Genomic DNA, 23,951 nt, shown 5'->3' on the forward strand with positions numbered 1-23,951 from the left:
ATAAGACATTTGGGGGTGGTATCACCATTTTCAATATTATTTAAACCACTAAAGCTAAATACCCCCCACTCTGTTTCCAACCACTCAATTTGCAACACTATATAAACTGAAATAGTTAAATATTAGTTGGATTGATTAGTATTATATTACATCATTAGTGGTTGATGTCCAACCAGTAGCACACGACCGCTCTCAAATATTTTTCAAGACGCGTAAATTGAAATCACGAAAATCAGCTCCACACACGCACACACATACAAATTTTCATTGTTAAGCCGCAAATATCGAAAATACACTTTAACCAAGATCTTAACGGTATACAAATGATAATCTAGACTATTGCACTAACAATATGGTTTTATTAGGAGATATTATACAACTGCAACAGAACTTCTCCAATCTAACAACTTCAATACCAAGTCTAGACAATCTAATATTTCAAACCCAAGTGAAAAACAAGATTTATGATGTCCAATCAGCACCTAGTTGTAATGGGATGTATATGGTATTGTGTGCATTAGTAGCTTCACACTTACGGGAAAATAAATCCATAGTATTGATCGATACAATGAATAAGTTTCCTTTACAATTTCTTAAACTGCAACCCCATTTTGAACAGTCTTGGTTAGATAATATCACTTATTACAGATGTGATACATTTGCTAAATTATACTCGACATTGATTGATACAACAATACCGTCTGACACTATACTTATAATAAATGAATTTCATCAATTATTGCAGGTTTATAGATTGGAATTATCTTCGATATATGAAGATGTTATACTAAAACATCACATTGAAATTAATGACACATTTATCAACAATAAAAAAACTCAGGAAAAAGATCCCTTACCGGAACTACCTAACAATTCCGATCTTTTGAAATCAAGTCCAATTTTAAAATATGAATCACACGTCAATTCATTAATTACTAATTTAAAAAATAAATGTATAAATTTGAATTCGATGGTATTTTTATTGGGATATTTAGATACAAAATATCGACCCTACAAAGCAACGAAAAACCAGGATTTATTAGAATCATTAAACTCGATATCACCAACCCCGTCTTCATCATCGTTTTCCTCATTTAGTGAAAAGGGGAGAGTTGTGCTATCTCCATTTAAAACTCATAAAAGTCTTGATGTCAAACTAATCATTTATCATGACTGGTATCACAATTCACCACATTTTAGAAATCAATATTGTAAAACTACAAATTCAGAAAAGAATACTGTGATCAACCAAGACCAATTGAAATTAGTATATGCTGCCCAGATTGTGATATTTAAGATGAATTCATTATCTACTACTACTTCTTCAAATCCGATTTTTTTCGATATTGATAGCGAGTTCTATAACACATATGATGAGCTTTTTGACAAGCACAGCAATAATCAACAAAGTCACTTTACCATGATAGATTTGAATCAACAATTCACAGTCCCTGATATTTCTTCCTCCCCCAATGTTGAAGATCTTACAATGTTACATGCAACCAATGCTGAATCTAGTTTTATAATCGATAAAAGTCGAACACCTACAATTATAGACACTCATGATATAATTGAAGATTCAGAAGACGAATTGCCTATAATTAGTACAAGTAGTATGATAACTTAGAGTATTTAGAAAATGTATAGATCAACATAAATTGTTAGGCCGTCTTCTTTTTTTTTTTTTTTTTGATTCTCAATTCGCATCTCATCGTGCGCCATCTCGAATTTTTTTTAACCAAGTTGAAAAACACACATCTTATTTAAACAAACCAAAGTCTATTTTGATTTTGAGTCAACACACATAACCAGATAACCAGATAAACAACTAATCATGGCTACAGTTATACCGCCACCTTCGAAGAAACAAAAAAAGGAAGCACAAAAAGTCCGTGACTTAGATCTTATACCAAAAGATTTACCAAATGTTCTTATCAAATTTCAAGCTTCAGATACTGGTGAATCGACTGGTGGTTCAATTCGAGTTCCTGGTGGAATCACTGAAAAACAATTAGAAGAATTATTGAACAATTTACAGGGTGAATCAGATGATCCAGTTCCCTACACATTTTCTCTTTTAAATGCGGATGAAAAAGATAGCTCAACTACTGCTAACAATAAACTAATTGATATTAAAGATAATTTATATCATTCTGTATTAAAACCAGGAATCAAAACAACTGAAGATTTCTTAACATTAGTATACACCCCAAGGGCAATTTTTAAAGTTAAACCAATTACTCGTTCGAATGCAGCAATTGCCGGACATGGATCAACAATTTTATGTTGTGCATTTGCTCCTAATGATTCCAGTCGTATGTGTTCCGGAGCTGGTGATTCTACTGCTCGTATATGGGATTGTAATACCCAAACTCCATTGCATACATTAAGTGGACATTCAAATTGGGTATTATGTGTCACTTATTCCCCAGATGGGAAATTGATTGCCACAGGATCTATGGATAATACTATACGATTATGGGATGCTACAACGGGTAAACCAGTAGGGAAACCACTTTTAGGTCATTCTAAATGGGTCAGTTCATTGAGTTGGGAACCATTACATTTAGTTAAAGCCAACGATAACCCCCGTTTAGTTTCTGGTTCTAAAGATGGAACTGTTAAAATTTGGGACACCACAGCAAGAACTTGTACTATGACATTGAGTAGTCATACTGGAGCTGTTTCTTGTGTTAAATGGTCGGGATCTAATATTGTTTACAGTGCATCTCATGATAAGACCATTAAAGCTTGGGATATAAGTGCTAATGGGAAATGTATTCAAACTTTGAAAAGCCATGCTCATTGGGTTAATCATTTATCATTATCGACCGATTATGTTTTACGTAAAGGAGGATTTGATCATACTTCAACAAAGATCACCCACTATTCACCAGAAGAATTACGTACTCGTGCTTTGCAACAATATGAAAAAGTGGCTAAATTAAATGGATCAATCAATGAAAGATTAGTTACTGCTAGTGATGATTTTACAATGTATTTTTGGGAACCATTAAAATCATCAAAACCTATATGTCGAATGACGGGACATCAAAAACTTGTTAATCATGTGAATTTCTCACCTGATGGAAGATTTGTTGTTTCAAGTTCTTTTGATAATTCTATTAAACTTTGGGACGGTATTAGAGGTACATTTATTTCTACCCTTCGAGGTCATGTTGCTCCAGTTTATCAAACTGCTTGGTCGGCCGATAATCGATTATTGGTTAGTTGTTCTAAAGATACTACATTAAAAGTATGGGATATTCGAACTAAAAAATTGAGTGTAGATTTACCTGGTCATTCAGATGAAGTTTATGCAGTTGATTGGAGTTTAGACGGTAAAAGAGTGGCTTCTGGTGGTAAAGATAAAATGATTAGATTATGGTCCCATTAGAAAGAGAACATGAGTATGGTTTATATAGTTGTATACAATAACACGACCACTTGAATATTTGTTAGCAACTGAAAAAATTTTTTTTTTTATTCTTCTTCGCTTCTAGTATCTTTAACATATACTTAACAATCTATATAACATACACCACGTTCCTTAGAACCTATCACACAACATCATATTATCATGAGACCAAGTAGTATATTATCGAAAATTCATATAAAGACTCCTAAACCAGAATTACAATTATTTCAATTTCCTAAATTATCGGAAATATCATATAAAGATTTACCTAATAATGGATTTGGCATAAATAATTATTTTATTCCCAAAACTAAATTTAATCATTGGCCAGTTTATATTAAGATTCAAAATACTAAAATCACTACTGAAATCAAAAGAATACAAGGTGATTTATTAAAACTTCGTGAAGATTTATTAAATTTTAATCCAAATTATAAATTAACTATTAATTCAACAGCAGGAATTGTTAATATTAAAGGTAATGTAGTTGAAGAAATTAAAAATTATCTTGATAAAAATTCAACCTCAACTCAATAAATCAAATAGAAAACCCTCCCCATCAAATATAGTTTTCGGTCGTATCATATCTTGTAAATATACAGTCACACAATACATACATATAGACATATATATTTTTGGGATTATCGAAATAAAGAAAATAGAAAAGCTCTATTATTGTTTCCCTCTATAAGTGTACCCAGACTTATTCTGAAATAGGACCTGAAATCTCTGATGATGGTGTAGTTGTAACATCGGAATTTCCAAAAGCAATTTGTCTAATGTCAACCATCCATGGATCAGCTAATAGTTCAACAGCACTTGGTCTTTTATCAGGATCATGTTCGAGACAACGTGCTAAAAAGTTTCTCCCTGATTCACTCAATTGTTCAGGTGAAGGTAATTGTGGTTTATGACCAGCAGCTATATGATACATGATGGCCCATTCATTATCCAAGTTGGCCCATGGACGTCTTCCAGTAGCCATTTCCAATACACAACATCCCAAAGACCAAATGTCAACAACACCACTTCTATCAGTAGACGTACCAGTAATAGCTTCTGGCGACATATACATCGGTGTACCCGTCATGGAATTCAAATTATCATGTCCATCACGTTTAACTGATTTACGGAGTGAAGCATTTGTCATTCCACTAAGAGTTCTTCCACTGCTAGCTATAACTTTAGCAGCACCAAAATCAACAAATTTAATTACTCCATTATGATCCAATAATACATTTTCAGGTTTGATATCACGATGTACAACACCCGATTGATGCAAATAGGCCAACCCTTCTAACATTTGCAATGTATAAACTTGAATAACCATTTCATCTTCAATTCTACCATGGGTCAATAATCCAGCAAGCGATCCTCCTTCACAGAATTCCATGAAAATGTAAACTTTGTCACGGTGAACTTCAACACCGAAATATTGTACCACATTTGGATGATTTAACATTTCCAATACCGTCATTTCTTCCTTGATCAGGGGTACGATATTTTTAATCGATTGACTATCATGGAATGTAATTTCTTTGACAGCCATAACTCCACCAGTATCCAAGTTGACTGCTGAAAACACTTGGCCAAATGTACCACGTCCAATACACGCCCCCTTTTGCCATCTGATGGAAACACTTGAAAATGACGATGCCAATAATGTGACAAATTGATATTCCAGATCGGTAACATCCAATACACGTCCAATTGATTGCAACTCTTCTTGTAAATCACGTCGCTCTTCTTCAATTTTTTTAATCTGTCCCATGACTTCTTCATGATACACCTTGTTCAAATACTCATCGTCATTCTGAGAACTAGCAATATTATGACGTTGCAATGTCCATTTCAATAATTTGTTCTTTTCTGCTTCGCTTGATCTGGCTCCCATAATATCGAAATGAGAAATCAACAATGACATACAACGAGCAACTTTTACTTTTAATTTCGTAAATTGTTCCTCTGTCAACAAAAATATATTGATACCACGAATCATCTCCATGGCAAATTCTAATGCCAAAACACACCATCGGAAAGTTTTCCTATCGGTTGGAATACAATCGTCACAAATAAAACTGACCCAATCAATCGATAATTGAATCATCTTCATAATAATAGTTGATTTCCGTTGCGGGTCGAGCATTCTCACCGAATTCTTACCATAATCACGCGCATAAATAAAATAACTATTAATTAATGCTTGATATTCTCCTACTGGGTCAAGTTCAGCAATTCTAGTTTTGATTATCTCTACCGATTCTAATACTGATGAGCACATTTTAAAAACAACTCGATTCATTTTTTTCAACTCTTGATTCACTTTGGCCAACGAGCATCGATATTCCATTTGTTTAAGTCCAGCATTACCAAGAGACACTTCGCTTGCCACTTCCAAAAACCTATTGCGGACAATATGAAGATCGTAATACGATAATTTCGAGACTAACAATAATTCACCATTTTTCATATCTGTAATCGGAACCGAATCAATATCAACATTGACAACAAGCCCATCCCATACGATAGGTTTCATAGGACATAATGCCAAAACATAAGCATAAGCACTATTTGAATCATCATACGATTCGAGATCATCGTCATCATTATCATCATTATACCGTATTTGCTCTTCACTACCAGATCGTATCAAGTGCAATAAATCAGTGAAATGCAGATTATCAGTACTTGGATCCAATCCAACATAAGATCCCGTCAAAATTTTCAAAATCTCTTGTTCATTGCCTAATAGTTCAGGACTGGCAAAAAAATAAGTCCCTTGAGTCTCAACAGTTCCGGTGTAAACCAAAAAATGATTAGTTGTACGAAGGATATCTAACAAAGTCTTGGTACTATTTGATTGAGACGGTATATCAAATACTACCGAGTTTTTAAAATCTCGAGATATTTCACCCATAAAACGAGCCAACTTACGTCGCAATTGACCGAAATTTTCCGACGTGGAGCTGTACCAACGGATCAAGTCTTGAGACAGTCCATTATAAGTAGGATCTCTAATCTGATGATTAAAATATGCCATCAACCGGTGAATCAACCTCAGAGCAAGCATAGTGATTTCTTCAGCAACTACTACACTACCACCATCAACATAATGTCCTAATGGTTTCAAAAAATTCCATGCTTCTTCCAACTCCTCTGGCTCTTTAAATGTTCGGAACGTTGTTGGCGAACGCGAACTATCTAATAATTTTCTATTGAGTAACACCAAAAAGTAACGAACGCATCTTAATATAACGTTATCAAAATCTTCAAGTTCACTGTCAAATAAATCACTAATTAACCATTTTCTATCTTCATCGGGCTCTTTATATTCCAGAATTCCACTTTTAACTTCCAAGGCAACAGTAATATAACTTTTAAAATCATCAAGCATTTGATCAATCATCATTAATGTAGGGTTCTGTAATTTCATGGCATAACCTAATCGCACAATAACAATTTCTTTGATTAATCGAACCGGAATAATACATATTTGCAACAAATCATGTAAATAATCCGGCAATTTCATATTCTCAAACATGACTCCTAATCTAATATAAGTATCTTTAGATTTGATCATCCATGGTGCTATTGGCTTGAAAATTCTTTTCCTGAAAATTGTTTGCACATCTTTCTCTTTCATTAATCTCTCAGCTAATGACTTGTTATCTTCATCAAATATTTTCTTCACAATTTTACTATTTGAAGTAACAGTATTGGAAGATGAAACTTCCACAGGAGATTTGGTAATATCCAACTCATCATTTCCTATCCATAATCGTAACGACTTTGTTTCTCTACTAATTGCATCAGTAATAGTCAACCATGCTGTTAATGCATCAATTCTGTTTTGAAACTCTTCACTTCGGCACGCTGGTTTATCACTATACATGTCTTCCAATGTTTTCCACAAGCTACATGCTTGGTCATATCTATCCAAAATAGTCTTGACTTGACCTCTAATTGGATTTTCAGTAGAGTTTTCATAATCAATTTCAAATTTCATCACATCATCAATCAATTGATCCACCAAAGTCCTTCTATAAGCAACAATTTTACGTTGTTCATCTTCAGTTCGATTAAAGATTTTGGCCCTAATTCCAAACCACAAATTTTCTTTGAAAGTGGCATGCAAGTAGGATTCTTGGGTACTATCCGGGTTATTAATATTAATGATTTTCGTTTTTTCACTACGAACAACATCACCAGTTAACACAGAAGTCAACATCGATTGCCATTCCAACCTTTCAATGATAGCTGGATCATCAGTGTCATCAGAATTCAAATTGGCGATTTTTCTCAAATTGACATTAGAATTTTTCATTAATGAAAGAGCCATGCTATAGTCAATTTGATATTTATCATCATCTATGGCTGCTAACAAATTAGCATTATCACCAGCATCAAAGGAAGAATGTTCTTCATCTTCATCGTCTTCATCATCGTTATCATCTGCTTTGGAGAATTCATGAGCGCCAGGTATACCTTTTGAATAATAATCGTCAATAGATTGATTTCTCATTTTACGTAGATATGCTTTTTCTTGAGCCAAATACAGTGTGCTCAGTTGAGAACTTGTGCTACCGGCACCATATTGTTGTTTAGTAAATGATCTTGATCTAGTATGTCCTCCCTCTTTGGAATGACGGCCTGGTGACTTTTCTCTTGATTTTCCTGCCGGTAATGTCAAGTTAAATTGCTTACCATTGGCTGATGGAGAACTCACTGAGGATGTAACTGGAGAACTAACTGGAGTATTCAAATTTGCATGGCTGTTATTATTATTATTATTATCGGAAGTAATACCAGCGTTAATGGAATTGTTGGCATTAACATTCTTTGAACTATGACTTCTTGTATAATTACTATTGTAACTTGGTCCTCGACTAAGAGGAGGTAACGATTCTCTATGAATGTCCGGATTGCTATTTCTCGATATAATGGATGGACGTTTATCGTTTTCTAAAGATGAATTATTCAGGGAATGCTTTCTCAAAAGTGAGGATTTCCTGCTTGAAGTAGACATTGATTGTTGTTCAGTAAATGAGACTCTATGATGAGGAGTATGAGTTGAGTTTATGTCCTTACCAATTTCCTTAGAGTTATTATTATTATTATTATTATTATTATTATTATGATTAATGGGAATAGAATCCAGATGAGATTCATTGGATGAAGGAATATCTGACATTATTACTTAACTATCGTTTGTGGTTAATTCGACCCTTTTATAGGCTAGTTGTTCTATTAGATATTAAATGTTGTTTAACTAAAAGGTAATAATTGAACTATCTGAAATAAATGAAAATGCTCTTTTATTATTAATGAACTTAATAGTGGGCAAAAAAAAGAAAACCAAAGAAAAACCTCGAATAAAGTAATAATTAAAACAATAATACAACAGTTAAAGTTAAAAGGATAACTCAGTATTTAAATTATTGATAATTAAAAATTTAAAGAATTTCTATATTTGATTTTCAAGGCGTGTATGGCTTTGGTTGGAGATTGTGTTGGTTGTAAAGAGTTCTCGTAAGTAACTAAAAAAAAAGAAAAAGAATTCAACAACAACAAAAGTAACCGGGGTTTCAATTTGCAATAAATTTCGTGGTGGGGGAATAAATATAAAGGAGTGAATATGAATTAAATTGACAAACTGAATGAATGAATGAATAAACTTATACTTAGCTAAAGTATTTATTCAAGATGGAATGAAGTGTTGTAATGGTGGATAAGTGATTGCTTAAATAATAGAAGGAAGAAAAAAACGAAGTGAGACACACCAGAAAGTTTGCTGCTGCCACTAAGTATAATTTTTTTTAGTCTACTTCTAAATGTGTGTGTACTTACCATACATAGAAAGTAGTGTACAATTCACTCAAATATTATCACTGTTGTTGCTATTTCCTCTACAATCCTCATCTCCTGCTAACTGTCATATACCACTTATAAACTACATTGAATACAAATGATTGAAATACAAGCTAATGATAGATTGGGTAAAAAAATTAGATTAAAATGTCTTGAAACAGACACTATTGGTGATGTTAAAAAGATACTTGGATTACAGATTGGTGCTCCCCTGGATAAGATTATCTTGAAAAAAGGATATCAAGTTTATAAAGATCATATTACTTTGGAAGATTATGAAATACACGATGGGTTCAATTTTGAGTTATACTACGGTTAATTCAACTTAATTAACTTAATTAATATTACAACATTCTATACACATAATATATATAATCAAAGTAAAACCAAACACAAAAGGGAAACTTATAAATTACAAGAAATATTCAACTTGTTGACGTTTAGGACGATCTTGGAAAAAAGAAGCAAAAAAATCACTCTTATTATTATTATTGCTACTATTGCTATTACTATCATCATCAGACGTTGACAATTCGTCTTCAAAATTAATACCATTAACACTTTTGCCTTGTAAAGTATCTTCATCATTTTCTTTAGATGCTTCAAAAACATTGAAAAATTGTCCCGGTAGCACCCCTTGTTGCTTGTGTAGCCAGGAACTATTATTAAATCGATTTCTGTAGTCGTTATAACCATTATCGTAGTCAATCAGCCCTATGAATTCACCATTAATACTATTGACAGCCTTGTCTTGTTCACCATCAGGAACATCTGTAGGATCTTTACTATCATAGTTTGAATGCAAGATTTCCAAAACACTTGCTTTATTACCACACCGATAACAGTAATTTGGCGCACTCCAAACTGTTAGACATTTCCCCTTCCAATAACTTGTATAACCTTCATTACACAATTGATGAGCTCTAATCATTTGTACCAAACTATTATCGTGACAAAATTTATCAATAACATCATTACCAAATAAATAACCTGCACCTCGAGGACTCAATTTAAAATCCAGTATGGCAACATCGGGATCACTCCATACTAAATCTGCCATAATCCCATCGTGAGGGATTTCTCTAAATCTATCCACCGCTCGTATTTGATCCAATTGTTGACAACTTGGAGACAACCCACCATGACATGCAAATATCTTGCCATCTATAGTGGCCCCCAATGGCAAATAATCAAACAAATCAGTAATAAACGTCCATACATCAGCTGACCCTTGATATTTATTTAACACTTCTGTATAAAATCCATAATTAGTAGTAATTGTTCTTGATTCATGATTACCTCGTATCAAAAACACTCGTTCTGGATATCTCAATTTTAACACTAATAATAGCGATATAGTTTCCACTGAATAATAACCACGATCAACGTAATCACCCAAAAATAAATAATTAGTTTGAGGTGGAGACCCACCAATTTGAAATATTTCTAATAAATCGTGATATTGTCCATGAATATCACCAACTACCGATATTGGGGATTGTAGAGATATTATATTGGGAACTTGTAACAATTGGGTTTTCAATGTATGACATAACTGTTGAATAGTTTCTGGAGGAAGAATCTTTGGCGGTTTATGATCTAATAATTGTTCTAGACAATAATCCAAATCGGATATTGGTATTTTGAACGGCACTGTCATTTAATACCATATATTTACAATGAATGACAGCAAAAAAAAGAATTAGTATGTCTGATAATGTTTTGTTGGATGTGAACACACGTGTTTTAATGAAAATGGATTGAGATGAGGATGTTGGGGTTGGTGATGGTGCTAATGATGATTCTGATGGGGAAGTATTATGGGGGTAGGAAATACACAATTTTTTTTGGGGGGGATTTACAGCCTTATCGTCGTCAAAGTCGAGTAAAATAGTCCTTCCCAGGTACCTATAAATATTGATGAATGGGGGAAAATTAAATAATATGACAGTACAAAAAAATACAAACAAAAAGAACTAAAAAAAAAAAAAAGAAGATTATAAGAGTGCTGTAATGATATGTTTGTTTGGGATATCTATTGGTAGATTGGGTTAGTAAAGTTTAGTGATAAGTTTATTATTTTGTTTTTTGTTTTTGCCTTAAAATTTTTTTTTTTTTTTTTCGTGTCAATGGTGCCAGAAAAACAAACGAACATTTTTTTTTCTTGGTTGGTTGGATGGTTGGACGGGTGGTGGCTTGCTAGGCTGGTCCAGGGCACATCACTCATTTAAGCCCAATCCCCGACCGATACCAATTATAGCCCGTCCCATCCAAAGCCAAAGCCAAAGCCAAAGCTAAATTGAATTGACTTAAAGTCGTTTCTTTCACATTAAAAGAAAAAAGGGAAACCACCGGTGCTGCCACCATGCTACCATGTTACTTTCCTACTAAACATACCAAAAAATATACCCTAGATTCTATATAGGGATACTTCTCATTTTGGTATAATCCAATAAAACCCATTCAATACCTTTAACTATAGATCCCAACCCATCCTATTCGCTTCTTTCCTTTCCAATAAACTTCTTATAATTCCTTCCAATAATCGTTTGGGGAATCTATAGAAGAGTGGCAGTTTTTGTCTTTTTGCACGACCGCATAAAGTTGTAATTCCCTTTTGTATTTTTCTCACCTATTTAAGCATCATCATTGGCCTCAACCTAACCAGATACTTTGTTCTTGTTGTTGCCATAAAAAATTAGAGTATCTATTGAAATATTCAATTCAATTCTAAACATCAACATATTAAAAGGTGTTAGTTGTACATTAGCAAATATTTCAACTTTTATGTTCTTTTCTTCCTCCTCCATCCTTCCCCTTTTTTTTTTTTTACTTATTACATCTGCATCAAAAAACAATCCTAGTGTTGTCAAAAAATACTTCATTGCAAATAAATAATTCTAGTAGTTTTTTAAAGTCAATATTAACATAGCATAAACAAAATTATGTCTTTCGATAAAACAGAATCATTATTAACTGTATGTGATGATTTAACTCAAGTCAAGGGGAATGTTTCCCAGTTTCAAGCAATGGTTAACAATATCATTAGTAAAGCACCAACAAGAGAAGAATATGAAAAGCTATTGAAAATTATTCGTCTTGGTGAAGCTCCAGGTGAGACTGTGCAAACAATTGAAAGACTAGAGCAATTGATGACTGCTCTGCAAACAAAAGTTGCTGTTCGATTAAAAGAATTATATTTGGGAGGGTATTTGCCATTATTAACATCACTTTCAAAAATCAATTTCAAATCAAATGTTGAAGATCAATTTGTTTCTTATTTTTTGGATTATAATCCAGTATTACCCAGTAATGTTGTTCAAGATTTAAGAGTTCTTCAAGGTAAAAAACCTGATACCCTTACTGCTCCTATTGATATTATTTCCTATCCACCAACTTTGCCTGCAATTAGTAGTACAATACTTTTGATTAGAATCATGACTGATAGATCGTATCGTCAACCTCTGGATTTCATTGAACTGTCATCTAGTGACTATAATAAAAGTCATAATGGAAGATTGGTTTTGAGAGGACGAGCAATCATGCAACTTTGTCTTGTTGAAGTATTGGAAGAAAGTTACCCTCGTCTACTTGATGAAGATATACAATTTATTAGTCATAAATTAATGACACCAATTATTTTAACCAAGTTTGCATTTGGTTATAATTTAGTTGATCATTTGAAATATAACTTTTCCGTTGATGCTGATTATGAAGAAAAGTTGCAAATCATTGGCAATATTTTTTTGGCATATATGGGTGGACTTAAAACCGAGGGTTATGATTTGAATGATTTGAAATTGTTTGTTAAAAGATTATATGAACCAGTTATTGCTGATTATATGAATAAAAATGATGTTTTATCAAAAGTTGCTCTTGTTGAATTGGATCTTTTATTCAAACTGGTGACTAATATGTTGTATCTTCCTCGAGAGAATATTCGATACGAGATAATTCAAGTTGAATCTGATCCTCATGTGGCCAGAATATTGGTGGATAATGAAGAATTGGGTTCTGGGGTATCATCAGTAAGTTTTGAAGAAGCCAAATGTCGAGCTGCCCAAGATATTTTGAATGATCAGGGTCGGATAATGAAAATATGGGAGATTTTGAAAAATAATCATATGAAGAATAATACCACTAAGTCGGTCATTAAAACAGAGAATCCGGAAACCGTCATGCAAATCCCAATACAACAAGCTCCTCCAACTATGAGTTCTCATGTAGGTACACCTGTTGTTGAGCATGCTACAGAGTCACCTTCAATACAAAACCTAACAACAACACCCATATCCCCATCGTCAGCAAATGCAAATACAAGACAAACGCCACCCCAATTTGCAATGCAGCCGCCACCATCACAACAATCATTTGCATTTGCACAACAACATTATCCCGGAGTTGCCTATCAAACACCATTTCTACAACCACAACAATACGGAGGTGGTGCACCCATCGGCTATTTTCATCCAATGCAGCAACAGCATCTACACTCACAAGCAGCAGCAGCAGCGGCAGTAACAGCATCACCACAGCTATTGCAACAACATGCACAGGCACAAACCCAAACTCAAGCCCAAGCCCAAGCCCCAGCACGATCTCAAGTACAACCACCTTCCAGCGGACCTTTATATGATCAAAATGCTACAAGTAAGAATGGTGAGCAGATTTATGTTGATCAATACGGTATACCACATTTAGGTACTGGATGTAAGAAAGTTGATACTAATGCTAAAAATGATTTATATTCGAAATTGGGTAAAGCAAAAATTTCCACCCCTCAATATGAGGATAAAATATCCCCTGAAAAAGTTTATCATGTTCTTGTTCTGGTTAAAGGTATTTATTTGGGTGGTGGATTTGATTTGAATAAGAAATTAGCTGCTCAAAAAGCAGCAATGTGTGCATTGGTTAATACCCCAAAATTAGCTGAAATAGGATTGTAGAAATGAATGAATGAATGAATTAATTAATTAATTGTGCAGAGGTTATTTTTATTCTATGTATGTATATTCTTTTCGTATTAATCTAATTAACCTCTTTAATACTTTGAGTTAAAATTTCAAGACCATCTTTTATGGTTTGATCAGGAATATTTAAAGCTGGTACCAATCTAATAGTATTCATCCCAGCAGTTATAATCAATAAACCATGTTGTCTACATTTAGCAACAATTTCACCGATATCAACATTTTGTTTAAATTGCAACCCTAATAATAATCCTTTACCTTTAACTTTTTCAATCAAATTAGGATACTCATTTGATATTTTATTTAATCCTTCAAGGAAAATTTTTGATTTATTTCCAACTTGTGTTAAAAACTCTTTATCAGCAATATGATCAACAATAAAAGACCCTACAGATGAAGCCAAGGGGTTACCACCATAAGTTGTTCCATGATCACCCACATTTAAACTACTTTCGACTTTTTCTGTGATCATAGTGGCACCAATTGGGAATCCATTACCTAATGCCTTGGCAATGGTAACTATATCTGGATGAGCTTGTGGAGATAACCAAGAATGGGCCCATAATTTACCAGTACGACCCAATCCACATTGGATTTCATCATAAATCAACAATACATTATTTTCATCACATAATTTACGTAATTCAATTAAAAATGATTCATCAATAAGATTAACTCCACCTTCACCTTGTAAAGGTTCAATTATAACTGCACAAGTTTTATCTTTATTTATAACTTGTTTAACACTTTCAATATCATTTGGTTTAGCAATTTTAACCCCTGGGATCAAAGGAGAAAATGGTTCTTGATATTTTGGATTTGGTGTAACTGATAATGCCCCCATTGAGCGACCATGGAAAGAATTTTCAAAAGTTATAAATTCATATTTTTCCTTATTTATTGTTTTGCCATATTTACGAGCAAATTTTAATGCTGCTTCATTAGCTTCAGTACCAGAATTACATAAAAATACTCGACTAGCATCTTTCATTCCTTCAAATTCTTTAGTTTTATTAATTAATTTATTGGATAATTCTCCAGCAGGTAAATTATAATATAAATTTGAACAATGAATCAATTTTTCACTTTGTTGTTTAATTAATTCAGTTATAGGTTCATAAGAATGTCCTAAACAAGTAACAGCAATACCAGAAGTGAAATCAATATATTTACGATCTTCTAAATCATATATATATGATCCTTTACCATGAGTCAATACTAGATTTGGACGGGCATAAGTGGTGACTGAATAAGGTTTGGAAATTGAATTAATAAATTTCCCTGTATGTGATTCATCATTAGCATCAGGAATTGAAGTCGTCGTCGAATACTTTTTCGTGAGCAATGATAAAGTTGCTGGATTCAACAAAAGTGATTTCTTTATGACGGTTGATGTTTTTAACAAGGATTTAGTATATGTTCTCAACATTGTCAATAAGTTTGTCTAAGTCAATAAAAAGATCGAAAAGAGGAAGTAATTATTACGTTGAAAAAAAATTTTTTTTTTCTTCTTCTTCTCATTGTGTTGACCAAAGATTATTTATCGATCGCGGTAAAATTGACTCATTAATTATTATTACTTGATACAGCAGTTGCGGCTGTCCTTCACATGTTACCACTACAACCACCACCACCATAAACTTAATTCAACTTATTTCATTAAAAAAAAAAAAAAAAAAAGAGTATTTTATTAACTATAGCTACTATTCTAACTAGTACATTTTCAGAATCGATCTATATCAATAGTAATTTCTGGTTTCACTAATTTACTGGAATTATCCAATTTTTCAAGTTCATTATAAATTATTCGATTAATTTCAAATCTCATTCTTACTTCTTCATCAGAATTAGCTCCTTTCATATTGATTTTCATACCAATAACAAAAAGTCGATAATTGAATTTAGTAATGAAAAATTTCTCTATTCGATAAGTTTGTTTGAAAAAATCTTTCGACAATATTTGATCAACAATCCTAGATTTGAGCACATGATAATCATAATCTGAATAAGGAAATGAACATAATAATATCCCGCCAAGAGTTTTCACTAGTTTCCATCCATTATAACATAACAACAATGCTACTGTAATAGTAGCAGCTTCATTAATATCAATTGCCAAGTCAGAGGTTAAACTCTGAGGTATCAAGGGCCCAACTAATAAAAATAACGTATAACTTAATGTGATCAAATGTGTTGGATTCTTTTTCCAAGCACTAACAATTTTCTTTAATTTTTCACCAGCAGTATTATTAATATCAACATCAATTAACAAACTCCCATTATTGATGTTACCCTTAGTGGAGAAATTGCCTTTCAAACCCGAATCATCTTGTCCGTTTATCATTTCCGTGATTCTATCATATGTCAAGATATAGTTTGACGAAATCAATGACACAACCATGGTGATAATCAAAACCAGTATATAAATAAGCCAATTTGAATCAGTATTATTTTTACCAGGTTCAGCATGGACATTATGTGACAGATGTTCATGATCAACATGATTATCGGGAGAAACCCATAATATTATAAACTCTTCAATGAAATGACTAAACAAATCAAACCCAACCATTACTAATGAGGTACTCAATGCAAATCCAACCAATACTTCTATTCTTCCTAGTCCAAAAGGGTAAGCAAGAGAAGATTTGTTCCAAACATCAAAATTGGACATGGTGTCAACAAACACTATAAGTAATGAACCCAATGAATCATAAAATACTAAATGAGCCAATGTAGATAAAGATGATAATTTATATTTGAACCCAATAGTGAAAATAATCAATGATAAGCTAACATGGAAACCTGACCACATGAATCTTAATTTCTGATTAGGGGTAATTGAATTTAATGTTTCATTGAAATTCGGTATTGGATACAGATCAGGAATAGCTGAAAGTTGTGTCATTCCAATATCTACCGGTGGAGGTTCTTGGAAAAGGTTCATAGAAATCGAGGAATGTTTATATTTGTGACCTTTACGATGAGCTGGTTTAAGTGGCAAACTTAGATTTGAACCATTACTGACATTAAGATTAGTTTGATACATCAAGTCTTGTGATTGAAAATTAAATGGATTACTGTTGTTGTTGTTGTTGTTGTTGTTGTTAGCCTTTGTTGGTGATGATCCTCTTCTAACTGGTGAAGTTGATCGGTAATGTTTGTTTATTCTCAGTGGTGACGATTGTCTTGTTGGAGATGATGATCTATAAGGACCAGTTGGTGCAGCCAATGGTGGTGGTGTATAGTTATTTGAAAACGTGGAAGAAATTGGAGTTTTTATACCAAATGTTAAAGAATTTCTTGATCTTGGGGTATTATTGAAAACTGGTTGAATTGGTTGACCATCTTCTGAAATTGCATTACTAGAATCCATTAAAAATGCCGACAAGGGACGAGAACGTGAAGTAGCACTATTTGAATTGGCTCGACCCATTCTTGGTGAATTGGTTAATGATGAATTTGAGTATCGTCTAGGTGAACCATTGTTACTGTTACTAAAATTGCTATTATTATTATTATTATAATAATCGTTAAATGGCTCTGTCATTGTGTCGTTGTTTAAAGAATCTGTCGAAAAATTTGCACTTGACAACAATCCAAAATTACTAGTCGATGAAGTATCATTGGGGATAAATGATTCCTCAATATGAATAGACGGTGACATTGGGTTAATTTGAGAATCTTGTGGTGTTTGTATTTGTGGAATTTCAAAATTATTCGTCATTGGGGTATCACTTGTATCTGAAACCGCACTTTCTGTTTCAAAAGGGTCATTCAATGCCGGTGAGGGCAGAAGATCTTTATCTGTCATTGTTGTCCAATATTGATTATAACTAGGGTTTTGGTATATTAATAAGAACAATTGAGATAAATTTGTTTGGTAGTATGTTATGTGTTTCAGAAAGGCTGTCCCTTTTTTTTTTTTTTTTTTTTTTCAAACTGTTCGCCTGTGTTGTCCCCCCCCCCCCCTTTTCATTTGCATGTCGCTTCAAGTCGATTAAAAATATGTCGTCCCCAAAAAGAGAAAAAATAAAACAAACAATAAATGTCGTCACACGTCATCAATTAATTAAAATCTGTCAAATTATTCAACTCAGGGAAGGCATAAACACAAAGCAGTAGGTTTTTGAAATGTCTAGTTTGAGACATTTACGGAACTGGGATTCTAATCAGATTGTAGAGATTGTCAAATATTAATACTTCTTGGCAAAGTAGAAAAAAAAATACAAACTGCCAAGAATGTCATTTGGACCCTGTAAAACTCCTTACCATCAATTTCGTACGAATCCCAATAAAATTAATAAACACGATGATGTATATTATTGCACAAATTATAAGTATATCTTCTATAATAATATTAACGGGGATTTTCATTTGTAGTATAAGCATCAAACAATCTTAAATTGATACATCCATCATTGACTGAATTCTTGTTAGTATTACTATTTACATCTTCTAATATTTCAAAACTTTTCATTTTAAAAGATTGTGTGTTAACCATTTTTGTTGATGAATTATCATAATCACCAGTATTTTTATTTAATCCATTTACAAATGGAGGTAAACTTACTGATTCAAAATTTTTCGTTGATTTCAAATAAAGTCCAGTATTATTGAAAACATGATAATCACCACCATATTTTAATTCTTCTTCTTCAAGCATGATTGAACATTTAATCAATTTATCATCTATAAATTCTTTAAATGGATTAGTAGCATTAGGTTCAGGTAAATCAAATAAAACTTGAATCAGAGATACTGCAGGGGTTATAACATCCAACATATCATTATTATTGGTAACACCAATTTGAGATTTCAGGTCTTTAGTAGTATTGTTATTCTGATCTTCTGGTATTGTGTCTTGATTGGGTGATGTTGCATTTGATCCTCCACCAGCACTCCCACTTCCACTTCTATTCCCATTCCCATTCCCTTGAATATTATCATTTAATTCTCTATTTGAATTAACTTCTTCACTAACTGATGATTTCATTAACAAAAGTAAATCATAAAGTAAAATTCTCAATTTATCATTATGATTAGTCAAATAATCAGAATTGAGTAAATCAATTAATTTAGTAACAAATGAAATCACATTTTCTTCATTAGTATTTCTTGATATCATTGAACATAAATACAGTTTATGAATAATTAAAATTCTTAAAAAAATCGATATTGTATCATTGATACTATTAGATTGTTTTATAATCAATTCTTGACAATTTGCCACATTAACTAAATTCCCAATGAAATTAAATAAATTAAGGAAAAATGAACTATCAGTATCAATAATTTGTCCTGATGATGAAGAAGAAGAAGAAGAAGAAAATTTCTTGAAAAAATCATTCAATGGTGGTAATAAGTTTTTATCATTTATAATCAATTCAATTTGATCATTATTCAAATTTGTTTGTAATAAAAATTTTGTTTCAAGAATTTCTAAAATATAATTCTTTTGATTCCAAGGCATTAAATTAAACAATTCTCCAAAAAAAGAATTTTCATTAGAAAATTCAAATTTGATTTCTTGTAATAAATTATCGACAAATATTTCCAATTGATGTTTAATTTCTAATTTATTATCAATTGGCAAAAAAATTTTGAATAATATGTTCAACAATATTTGACATAAAGGCATGTTGAATTCATTAATATGTTTGATAAACAAACTAAAATCCTCAATTGTGGCAATATATTCATGTTCTTGACGTTGAAGTAACATATTCAATAGTTGTAAACTGTCTGAATGTGACAACTTATCAAAGAATTGACTTTGAATAGCTTTGGTATTGGTAATTATTGCTTTATGGAAAAATGTCAATACATCTTGTTTGTACTTTATGAAAAATGAATTGTTTTGTAATTGTGTTTCATGATTTTTCAATAATCCTTGTTGCATCAAAATAGTACATTGATAACTTGATTTTTCTTGATACATACGTCTAGCAATTTGTAACAAGATTAATTGGCAACAACTAAAGTAAGTTTCTTCCACTTCACCCCAAATCAAATCATAAATAAATAATATAGGATCATCAATGATATTGATATCATCTCGTTGCATAGACTGAATCAACTTAACAATATCGTTAATTCGAACAAGATCAAAAATAACAAGTTTCTTCAAAAAATTATTCACTTTGAAGTAATTTATTGATTGGGATTGACCAGCTTTTGATATAATAAATTGTTTCAATTTTTCATTGAATTGACTTGAATGATCACTAAATTTATTGACAATTAAACTTTTAAGTATCTTCATTAAATTAATTTCTTTTTCTTCATCAAGTGTTTCAAAATTATTATACCAAAACTCTAAAATAGAATCCACATCTTTCAATTCAATTTCAATCAAATCAAACACTTCTTGTTGTTCTTCAAGTGTCAATGTTCTTGGTTGTAAAGTAATTAGAAAATTAAGATCATTTCTAAAATCAGTAGAAGTATACCTTTTTGTACCGAATCTAGTTTCATGAGTATGTGAATCATCAACAGTATTAATATACATGGGTGAATCCATAGTTTGTTTCAGATGTAATCCTTGTACTGATTTAAGTTTGGAATCCCTATTCCCCCCCAGTGTTGAAGACAAAGAAGATATCGACATTGAAGCAGCTGTCTTTGTTGATGACTTTTCAATGACAGCATTAATAAAATTCCAAACTGAATTGAACTTAAAACAATCATATTCACGAGTATTCAAATCTTTATAAACTTGGATAATAAGTTTAAATAAATCATAAGCAGTAGATAATTCATGAGTACCAGCTATTGATTTGATCAATTTATAATGTCTAATAACCAATTTAGATATTAAATATAATGAATCAAGATAAAATATAATCATACCACCATCATTTTTCAAAATTGTTTGAATAACAACTTTAAAGAAAACTGTGAGTCCTGAGTTTTCCGTATAAAATTGATAAAGTTTTGTAATTACTGTTGGAGTAAAATGAATTAATTTATTAGTTGATTTTATTTTCAGTTTTAATTCATTGGTCAACCAATTTATCAATAAAAATTGTAATCCAACACTTAAAGAATCAATGTATTCAATACATTTGCCATCAATTTCATCAGTTAATTGATTATCACAGATTTTCATAATGATTGAATCTTGTAATAATGATTGTCCTTGAGAAAATTTGCCTTTAAAATCAAATCCCATGGGAGTCCAACGTTTCAATATACTATCACATTGTCGATTATTTAATACTGGTAAATTTTCAAGAATTTTCAAATGAATTTCCATAATTCTTGGTAAATTGTTAAGACTTTGATCAATAGTACTACCTGGTTCTAAATAAAAAATCCCTGAAGCAATTAATTTTCTTAAATAAGCAGCAATGGTAATTAATTTCAATTGATACAATTCATTTATCAAAACATATAGTCTAGAACTTGTAAATTGTAAATTGTTATTATCTTCAGCAATATGATAAATAATTTCTAATAATTCATTATCAAATTCAGTTCGTAAAGATTTTGTTAAAGATTTAACCACAGTATTTTTCAAAAAATTACAAACAAATAAAATATCTTCATTTGAATTGATAGGATTTCTCCATGGTAAAACACACCAATATAATAAAACTTTTAAATTAAGTTTCCAATTAATATTGGATTTTTTGGTTGGTTTTAAAAAAGTTGCAAATTCTTCATTAAGTTTTAAATTATCCAATTTTTCAACAATATTCAACACATCATCAGAACTTCTATTGATAAATGAATAATCTTGTTCCATAGTTGTGTTAGATATTGATTTTGGTGTATAATTGGAAAATGACCCTGATCTAACAAACCTTTTAGAAGTAGCAGTAGTAGTAGTAACCAAATTGGAGCTACTAGTATTATTATTGTTGTTATTGTTGTTATTGTTGTTAGAATTATTAAACTCACTTTTCAAATTTAAAATCAAGCTTTCATTACGATATTTAATCAATTCCAATTGTTTCTGAATTTCTTCTTGTTCCTTTTCCGATGTTGCCTTAGAATCCAGTAATAATATTTTCATTAATGATTGTTCAATAAGGGTCCAATGATTAGGGATAATGAAAATATTACAATTATATTCAAACAAATATCTGATACAATCTGATATTAGTTTAAGGATTTTGGATTGTAATCCATCAGATATAACTACTGTGACATCATTTTTCTCCTTATCATTATTGTTAATTAACAACAATTTATTGATGAAAAAATGGTTAAGTAATAATAATTCACTTAATTCTTTGGATAAATAATCAAATTTCAATATATCATTCCAAAACATTTTGATTAATGTTAAAGATACTAATCTTTGTCCATAATTCATATCAATTTCATCTACCCAAGCTAAATTTCTTTTCTTTGACTTGATCTTAGTCTTATTGTTATTCTCGGAATTGTCATCAACAATAATACCCTTATCCTCTTGATCCTCTTGCCCTTCTTCCTCATTGTCATCGTCATTGTCATCATTATAATCATCCAAATTTTCTTCCATACTGGCATATATCAATCCATTAATATATTTTGGTTGTAAACAAAGTCCCTCTTTTAAAAATTTTAATATCAATGATAGAAATAATGATTTATCAAGTAATGATTCAATATATAATGATTGAATATAATTCAATAAATAAGATAATTTCCCCATATATTGATTTTTCCCATCTAAATTAACCACATTATTCATTTCTCGAGAAAATTTATAAATATAATCAGTTATTTGTTGAGTCCATTCTTGAAGCCAATGAATTTCAAATTTTTCTGCAGTATTATGATCCATTGTACCTGTCAATGAACTACCAATATTATTATTATTATTATTATTATTATTATTGGGAATTGTTGATAATCGATTTTGATGTTTTCTTCTTAATGCAAGTAATTCTCCATATAATACACATTTTGTAAACCAAATAGATCGATTCATAGGGATTTTCTTATTACATATACAATCAATCAATATTTTATTTCTAATTCCATGAGGAATTTTTTCCCCCAATTTTGTCATTGATACATTTGGATTACTTAATTCATTTAACCAAATTTCTTTTTTGGACAGAGTTAATGTAACTCTAGTAGGTAATTTAAATTTATTAGAATCAAATTTGATTTTATTAATTATTTCATTTCTTGATTTATAAGCATTAGAAAGATGAATAGATAATTCATTTATAACATTAGTACAATTATCTGTAGATAAAAATACTGTAGCTTGAATCAAATTACGAGCAGAATAATATTCATTGGCCACTTGTGGAGGTTCAAAATAACCTTTGTTCAAATAAGATACATTACTTAATTTTTGATGCTCAATTTCAGTTTCATCTTGTGGTAATTGAGTATGATCTTTCCAAGGCATAAAATCAGGATATACCAAAGAACCTTGTTGTTGTGGTTGTGGTTGGGTCTGTGGTTGAGATTTTGATTTTTGATAAGGTGAATTTTTCAAATTATCATTAGTTTTGCAATTTATCATAGATGATGAATCATTTAATGGATATATGGATAAATTAGGAGATTCCATCAGATATTTCAATTTTAGTAGTTCATCTTTACTAGTGGAATTTGTATGACTAGATCGATTATGAGATGATAATAAACTGTTTCTATTACGATTCTTATTGGACATAATATAATTAATGTTGAGTAATGGATAGACGTCAAATTAAATTAAATTAAATTGAAAAACGAAAAAC

General features: G+C 31.3%; 9 protein-coding genes across 9 annotated transcripts; 4 read left to right on the forward strand and 5 right to left on the reverse strand. All coding sequences in view use genetic code 12, as the record gives it.

The window, feature by feature from the left end:
* Positions 1-352: 352 nt before the first annotated feature.
* On the forward strand, positions 353-1,627 carry CD36_44630 (conserved hypothetical protein; the record flags this gene model as incomplete). The annotated part of the gene is made up of 1 exon (XM_002420070.1): positions 353-1,627. One exon carries the CDS (start codon positions 353-355, stop codon positions 1,625-1,627), a length of 1,275 nt encoding a protein of 424 aa, XP_002420115.1.
* A 207-nt stretch (positions 1,628-1,834) lies between these two features.
* CD36_44640 (WD repeat-containing protein, putative) lies at positions 1,835-3,397 on the forward strand (the record flags this gene model as incomplete). The annotated part of the gene is made up of 1 exon (XM_002420071.1): positions 1,835-3,397. One exon carries the CDS (start codon positions 1,835-1,837, stop codon positions 3,395-3,397), a length of 1,563 nt encoding a protein of 520 aa, XP_002420116.1.
* Positions 3,398-3,580: 183 nt separating this feature from the next.
* Positions 3,581-3,955, forward strand: CD36_44650 (mitochondrial 54S ribosomal protein IMG2; the record flags this gene model as incomplete). Its single annotated transcript, XM_002420072.1, has 1 exon — positions 3,581-3,955. The coding sequence occupies one exon, from the start codon at positions 3,581-3,583 to the stop codon at positions 3,953-3,955; it is 375 nt and encodes a 124-aa protein (XP_002420117.1).
* A 166-nt stretch (positions 3,956-4,121) lies between these two features.
* On the reverse strand, positions 4,122-8,609 carry CD36_44660 (MAP kinase kinase kinase, putative; the record flags this gene model as incomplete). The annotated part of the gene is made up of 1 exon (XM_002420073.1): positions 4,122-8,609. One exon carries the CDS (start codon positions 8,607-8,609, stop codon positions 4,122-4,124), a length of 4,488 nt encoding a protein of 1,495 aa, XP_002420118.1.
* Positions 8,610-9,698: 1,089 nt separating this feature from the next.
* Positions 9,699-10,946, reverse strand: CD36_44670 (serine/threonine-protein phosphatase, putative; the record flags this gene model as incomplete). The annotated part of the gene is made up of 1 exon (XM_002420074.1): positions 9,699-10,946. One exon carries the CDS (start codon positions 10,944-10,946, stop codon positions 9,699-9,701), a length of 1,248 nt encoding a protein of 415 aa, XP_002420119.1.
* Positions 10,947-12,231: 1,285 nt separating this feature from the next.
* Positions 12,232-14,232, forward strand: CD36_44680 (RNase III, putative; the record flags this gene model as incomplete). The annotated part of the gene is made up of 1 exon (XM_002420075.1): positions 12,232-14,232. The coding sequence occupies one exon, from the start codon at positions 12,232-12,234 to the stop codon at positions 14,230-14,232; it is 2,001 nt and encodes a 666-aa protein (XP_002420120.1).
* An 82-nt stretch (positions 14,233-14,314) lies between these two features.
* CD36_44690 (acetylornithine aminotransferase, mitochondrial precursor, putative) lies at positions 14,315-15,685 on the reverse strand (the record flags this gene model as incomplete). Its single annotated transcript, XM_002420076.1, has 1 exon — positions 14,315-15,685. One exon carries the CDS (start codon positions 15,683-15,685, stop codon positions 14,315-14,317), a length of 1,371 nt encoding a protein of 456 aa, XP_002420121.1.
* A 294-nt stretch (positions 15,686-15,979) lies between these two features.
* CD36_44700 (zinc ion transmembrane transporter, putative) lies at positions 15,980-18,070 on the reverse strand (the record flags this gene model as incomplete). Its single annotated transcript, XM_002420077.1, has 1 exon — positions 15,980-18,070. The coding sequence occupies one exon, from the start codon at positions 18,068-18,070 to the stop codon at positions 15,980-15,982; it is 2,091 nt and encodes a 696-aa protein (XP_002420122.1).
* A 546-nt stretch (positions 18,071-18,616) lies between these two features.
* On the reverse strand, positions 18,617-23,884 carry CD36_44710 (subunit of the RNA polymerase II mediator complex, putative; the record flags this gene model as incomplete). Its single annotated transcript, XM_002420078.1, has 1 exon — positions 18,617-23,884. The coding sequence occupies one exon, from the start codon at positions 23,882-23,884 to the stop codon at positions 18,617-18,619; it is 5,268 nt and encodes a 1,755-aa protein (XP_002420123.1).
* Between the last annotated feature and the right edge of the window lie 67 nt (positions 23,885-23,951).

Source organism: Candida dubliniensis, chromosome 4 (assembly GCF_000026945.1).
Source record: "Candida dubliniensis CD36 chromosome 4, complete sequence".
NCBI classification, from domain to species: domain Eukaryota; kingdom Fungi; phylum Ascomycota; class Pichiomycetes; order Serinales; family Debaryomycetaceae; genus Candida; species Candida dubliniensis.